This window comes from Triticum dicoccoides, chromosome 2B (assembly GCF_002162155.2).
Source record: "Triticum dicoccoides isolate Atlit2015 ecotype Zavitan chromosome 2B, WEW_v2.0, whole genome shotgun sequence".
Classification (NCBI taxonomy): domain Eukaryota; kingdom Viridiplantae; phylum Streptophyta; class Magnoliopsida; order Poales; family Poaceae; genus Triticum; species Triticum dicoccoides.
In genome coordinates this window covers 59,659,447-59,665,672 of record NC_041383.1, presented here as the reverse complement: position 1 = coordinate 59,665,672, position 6,226 = coordinate 59,659,447, and the positions used below count along the sequence as shown (strand labels likewise).

Genomic DNA, 6,226 nt, shown 5'->3' with positions numbered 1-6,226 from the left:
TGTCCTGCTCCATGGCGGCAGCACGTGTCGTCGCCGTCCATTCCCTGCTGGCTGCTGTCCTCTGCTGGCGTCCCCCTCCATTACTTTGGTACTGTTTGTTCATTACTGAGAGTTTCCTCTCAACCAAGTAGCTAGCGTTCTCGGCTGCCCCATGAGATCAATGACCAAAAACAGTACAGATCAAGAGCCCCAAGATTATGAGACAATCTCCATCTTCTGTACCGATTCTCGTTGCTAATGTTTCTATTATGTATGATAAGGCAAGATTTGCTTACCAGTTCTGATGCATGCTTTATGAAATATCAGTTTTGGTGTTTAGAAGGGAAATCATAACTTTACCTTAATCCAAAAGGACCGCGTGCTCTACAGGAAAGATTTAGGTTGTGATTAGTCCACTATTTCAAGGTTGCATCAGTCGAGGTAAAATCTCCGTATGCAGAAACAAGTGTGCAAATACTGCTCTACTCTGCCTGCAGTGATGTAGCTTTGGAGGATGTGTTTGTTTTGGTACTTAAGCTTTGCCAAGTGTGGTAACTATAGCTCGTGTTTACTCATGAGAGCATATTAGTTATTACCAGCCTTATATGAGGGTGTGTGTTTTCATTGCCGATTAATTCAGCATCCTTGAAACTTGAAAGGTTCTTTTCTTGCTAACGTGCTCTTATTTTTATTTAAAAACAGGCATGGGAGGAATGGAAATAGATGCTTCCCAGCTTCATGCTAAGCATTATTATTTATGACAGCAACATAACTGAGTTCCTGTAAGGTATGTCTCTAGCAACTTTATCTTATCTTCACATTTGAAGGCTATATGAAAATTTCTGTTTTGTTGTATAGATTTCATATCCTAATTGTGGTACGCAGGAACCAACATGAACAGATGATAGCGAGGAGTTTTTGGTTTCATAGAGCGTCCGAGGAGGTATAACTCTTTGGGCGAATAACAAAGTCACGGCAAGTGAGCTGAAGTCACATGTACACATGCACAAGCTGGAGCCGTTTAATTCAAAACACATTGCAAACCGAGAAAATTCTCGAAGCCTGGATTGTCTACGATTTTATTAATTTTAATTTTTCATACAAACTCACTATAGAAACTTATCTCACATAAGGCGGGAGAGATGGTAGATCTGCCAGTGGTATCACGGTATGCTCAATTTTGAACGGAAACTTTGTAAACACCACGATAATATGTATGCATCATTAGTGTGACCCATTTGAACCGACAGTTTAGTGAAATCAGAATATTTTCTAGCTTGAACAAAACATAGATTTTTTTCCTTGATCTACATCACTGACCCAAGCAGTTTTGGAAGAGATTTTCCGAAATCTAACATCCAATTATTTTCAGGTAATTGTATTATTCAAATGTTATATTTTACCTTCATTCTACCTTATAATTGACGGGCGCAGCAATGCGCGCTTTTTATGTTCTAGTTACAACATAAAGGACAGATAATCTATTAGTTGAGTCAAGAATATATAGTGTAGGAAACTCTAACCGTAAGGGCATCCATTTCTTTTGGGAGAAGTGATTTGAAATCGTCTTCTCGTGATCGGATCTCAGTCTCTGTCAGCAATCTTAGCAAAGAAATAACTAACAAAAAAATGTGTTATACAGAGAACAAGTAGACAAACAAAATATCTCAGCAAGCATGTATACTCACTCCTGAGTGGCACGATCTCCTGTATACTTCTATTGTACAGCTCATCAGAACTCAGACTGCAAAAGATAAAAGCACTTGTTTTAAAACCAAATCTAAAAACAAAGAAACAACAGGATTTTGAAATTTATTGCCATGTCATTTCAAGGAATATCACTAGACAACATTAAGTTAAGAACTCGTACCCATTCGCAACTGAGTTAACCAAATGACTGAACTCCTGAAAGAACATGAAGACAGTTTGTTAGGCATATAATTTAAGCTATATCATGAAATGAAAATCTATAATTTAGCAAAATGCTGTTGTAACTGCTCATAATCCTGCACTATTTTTGCAGTCAGTACTATTTGTAGTGGATGTTATTTCAGGAATTGGTACTTAAGCTGCGAGACAGTGTCCATACTGTACGCATAATGAACCAATTTAACATTTATCAAGGCAAAAAAAAACATTCCGGAAAGTGAAGGTTTAAGTCAAATGGAAAATGATGATATATCACACATGTACTATTTTGATCTCTGAAGTCTGTTTTGTCTACATACTCAATGTTTCAAATAGCCGGCTAATTCTTTACAAACATGAAACCCTGTCGTATTGACTAAATCAGCTATGGCAGCTATTCTAGTAGCAGCAATAACTCCATTATACATGTGCCAAAAACCATCGAACTCATAAGTATTGTTTCCTCTATACCCTCTATACTCTTCTTACATATTACATATGCTATCCAATAGATTGGTTCAAGCAAGGCTCACTGTAGTTCAGTCAAATAATAAATATGTGGTGAAAACATTGTGGTGGTGTTGTTCTTTATCAAAGATATTTTCTGGTGATGCAGCATGGGGTAAGATAACTGCCAATACAGCCTCAGCGAGGGCATTGGACAATTCAGGACACATAAGGGACAACAAGTTAATTTGGCAAGTATTTTTTTCATGCAGAGTTCGTTTGTCTGTAAATGTCAGAAGTATTACAAAAAAAATAGAATTACAGACCATAAAGGAAGTAAGATAATGTAAGCTGGGAGAATACATACAGAAACAACACTTGAAAAGTATTCTTCAGGATTTAAGAAGTATGCTTTATCCCATTTCAGACGACAGAAATTCTCTCTGGACATAGCCACATGTTCCATTAGACGAGTAACTTCAGCTTGACTATCTTGCATTAATCCAAGGTTTCCCTGTTTAAAAGCCTCCTGGTATTAAACTTCTCTGCCAAATAAAACAGCGACATCATCAAAAACAAGTAAATGAGATAGTTACCAAGTAGGAGAATAAGAATGCCCTGTAGAAACAGCTGCCATCTCCACGAGTTCTTCTGAAGTGCGCATAATGTTGACAGAGAATCTATAAAAGGAAGTTTAGATGTGCACAATAAACTAAATAATGTTTCTAGCCTTCTGCCATGAAATTAGTTGCATGCAAACAAACCTTGATCTTTTCCTTGAAGAAATTCTTTGAATGTTTCTCAGCCAAACGCGAGAGTCGTTTCTACCATAGCAAAAACCAGTATCACAAAAATGGTGTAAATGATTTGTGTGATTTTAAATTCAAAATGGATTCAAATAAGTAATGCTGAAGCATGAGGCATAGAATCAGTAAGCCTAACAGATTCTTTATAGTTTTCAGAAACGAACCATCCACTAAATTGGGTGGAAAAATGATTTGAGGACTTCATGGGAAAAACCTATGTTCCGACATTCAAGGGTCATCGATCATAACATGCAAACAGACTAGATAGATGAAATATGCCTGGAGCAAGAACTTATAAGAAGTTAAGAACTTCTATACCCAAACTCTCATTGTCCGCAAGACACATTATGACCTTATCAACACCCGAATGCGAAGAGCAAGTTCCAGTTTCCATTGTAATTGCACAGTATAATGATTAACGTCGAACAAAATGATTTTTCTGGAAGAACAACGAATATCAAAGAATTTCAGAAAGAATCCAATGTCTTCCCCAGATGGTATAGCAGGATAAAATGACAAATTTTATTCCCGCAAAAAACGTGACAAATTTTAGGATAGTAATATTTGTCTTAGACAAGGAACAGAGACTGACTGTGATACTGAAGAAGCTCACTAGAAATGTTATAGATTTAATTCTCGAATATCTAGTTATCTACTGAAGTGTATCGCTAGGACGTTCAGGAGGTCAGATGGTATGAACATCAGCACAATAAAAGAATGCACTGCATTGTGGTGAACATGCAATTTATGACTGATGATCTTAAAAAACAGAGGAGCAATGATATTCACACCTGGCGTCCTAATGCAGCTTTACGAGTATCCGGACACTTGAAAACATCACTGAGAACATGGTGCCCCCTTGGTGGTCGGAGGTATGTTCGCTTGCCATCCAGAAGTTGCTTCCAGTTTTTGCGCTGCGAAAAAATATTCATTTTAGTTGAGCGGCACTGAGTCACGCCGAAGAATATCATGAGGGAGGTTTTTGCTTTGACCGCTCATGAACAACAAAGTGTAGATTTTCTCATCATCTGGTACTTCATCCTAAATAATTGCAGATCCATTATTCTAGCACAAATAAGGCCGATGGGATGCTATGTTAATTACACAAAACAAGCGTGGTTACTGATTCGGACTCCAGTGAATACAATCAACAAGTACGAAAGAAATCGCACACTGTTATGACTGACGAGACATCCTTCTCTAGGTTCAGATTCAGAACAATTGGACAAACAACAGCAAGGGAACACAGATTTGCACCTCATCATCTGCCACCTCCTGCGAATTCTCATCGTCCGGTCCTTCATCCTAGAAAATGGCAGAGCATTACTTCACCTGTAAAATGTTCTTTCCAGCACAAATGGGGTGAACAGGGAAACAAGAAAAATGTTCAGCCAAAACCAGAACATGCCGTCCGGACTACAGAGGGAAATCTTTAGGTTCTCTTGCCATAAATATCTTTAGGTTACCATGTCAACCGATTATACCAAGAAGAACTACTGGCAGGGCACAATTTTGGGTAAATTAGAAAATCCAACCATTTTTCCCTCGGCAAGGGCAAGAAATTCAGAAACAACATGAGGCAGGACGAACTCGCAGAAGGGTCCACGATATTGCAATAATCCATCCAAGAATTCAAAGAACTACATGAGGCACAAGAACTAGCACAACACTAACTAGCAGAAGGGCCTGCGAGTACCAAACCAATCAATCCAAGAATTAAACTAATTATAGGAACCTAAAGATTCGTGGATTGATTGGCTGCGGTGCGTGGTGCCCGGTTCGTGGTACCGCAGCCGATGCTACAGCCAATAAATCATCCCCACGAACTGGGCACCACGCACGCCCAATCCGACATGCGACAGCCAAGAGCACAAGAAAGACGCGGAAACATAAAGAACATCCAGAAGCACCAAATTTCACCAGACGAATGAGATCTCGGCGAAAAGGTCGCTGGAACTCACCGTGTCCTTGCCGGCGGGACGCGGAGGGGGTCGTGGCGCCTGAAGCGGGGGCGGCGAGGTGGGCGACGCGGGCGGTGGTGCGAGTGGAACCCGTGGTGGCGTCGTAGGTGTAGCTCCGTCGTCGGCGCCGCCGCCGCCGCCGCCGTATCCGCTGCTTCCCGCGGCGGATGCCCCGCGCTGTAGAAGGTTCTTGAATTTTATCTTGAACCCCATTTCTTCCCTTCGAATTGCCTTTTCTGCCCCTCCGCCGAGCCTTAGATTTTCTCGCTTCTCCCCTCGTGTCGCGTGGAATTTATGTACCGCTCCTCTCCCGGGACCCAACTGCTGCATATTTATACTGCTGTATTGTCCCGAGGGTATGCTGTAGAAAGTCATGGAAAGCTGGAAACATTTTTACCTTCGATAGACAATATTTGTTCAGACTTATGCAGTACAAAATTTTCCATGTGATAAACTTACGCGATGAAAATATATATTTCCTACCGAATGAAAATCATAATGTTTTGCTCAGCGATATTTTGTCGGGCAAAATGCCACAATCAGGCTACAAATGCTCCCTTTTGATTAATCCATGTATTTGTCCCAACAGAACTTGCCATGTTCCCGAAATGTAAAATGTGTTGGACATAACTTTACTCGGTCCTATGAATCTCAAGGTTGGATGCGGATTTACTTACCAACTGCACATATTTTGCACTAGCATTCTATATATTTCGTTAAATCCACGAGAAAGGGGTGCTTGCAATAGATGCGACACATCATCATGGTCGATTCAAAAATTCATTTTAGATTATAATGTTTAGCAAGAACTGCAAAGCTTCCATTGCATTTTTCATAGTTTCCATGATGCCCTATTACTTATTGCAGTTCACAGAGAATTGCGCATAGTTGCATCATTACTTGTGGTTACTACCTTACTGGTGCGATAGCATGCCTTCTCAAGGTGGGGTTCCAGGTCGATGCATGATAACATAATGTTACCATTAAGGTGTCGATGAAAAGACATATGAGAACATGAAGCAGTTGGATAATCAAGAGGAAGAAAAGGGAAGGAACATGAGATGGGGTAGGGAAGTTTAGATAGACCGTGATTGGGGTACATAACCACTCTGTATGCCCGACAAG

At 40.2% G+C, this 6,226-nt stretch overlaps 1 protein-coding gene across 1 annotated transcript in view; it reads right to left on the bottom strand.

The window, feature by feature from the left end:
• Positions 1 to 5,314, bottom strand: part of LOC119360451 (OVARIAN TUMOR DOMAIN-containing deubiquitinating enzyme 1-like) — a 6,668-nt gene extending 1,354 nt beyond the window's left edge. The window contains exons 1-9 of the mRNA XM_037626084.1: positions 5,102 to 5,314; positions 4,398 to 4,445; positions 3,932 to 4,054; positions 3,099 to 3,158; positions 2,931 to 3,014; positions 2,702 to 2,848; positions 1,850 to 1,884; positions 1,668 to 1,723; positions 1,503 to 1,597 (exon numbers count right to left, since the gene is read on the bottom strand). Coding sequence (XP_037481981.1) covers positions 1,503 to 1,597; positions 1,668 to 1,723; positions 1,850 to 1,884; positions 2,702 to 2,848; positions 2,931 to 3,014; positions 3,099 to 3,158; positions 3,932 to 4,054; positions 4,398 to 4,445; positions 5,102 to 5,314 — 861 coding nt within the window. The remainder of the gene's footprint in view (positions 1 to 1,502; positions 1,598 to 1,667; positions 1,724 to 1,849; positions 1,885 to 2,701; positions 2,849 to 2,930; positions 3,015 to 3,098; positions 3,159 to 3,931; positions 4,055 to 4,397; positions 4,446 to 5,101) is intronic.
• Positions 5,315 to 6,226: the final 912 nt, after the last annotated feature.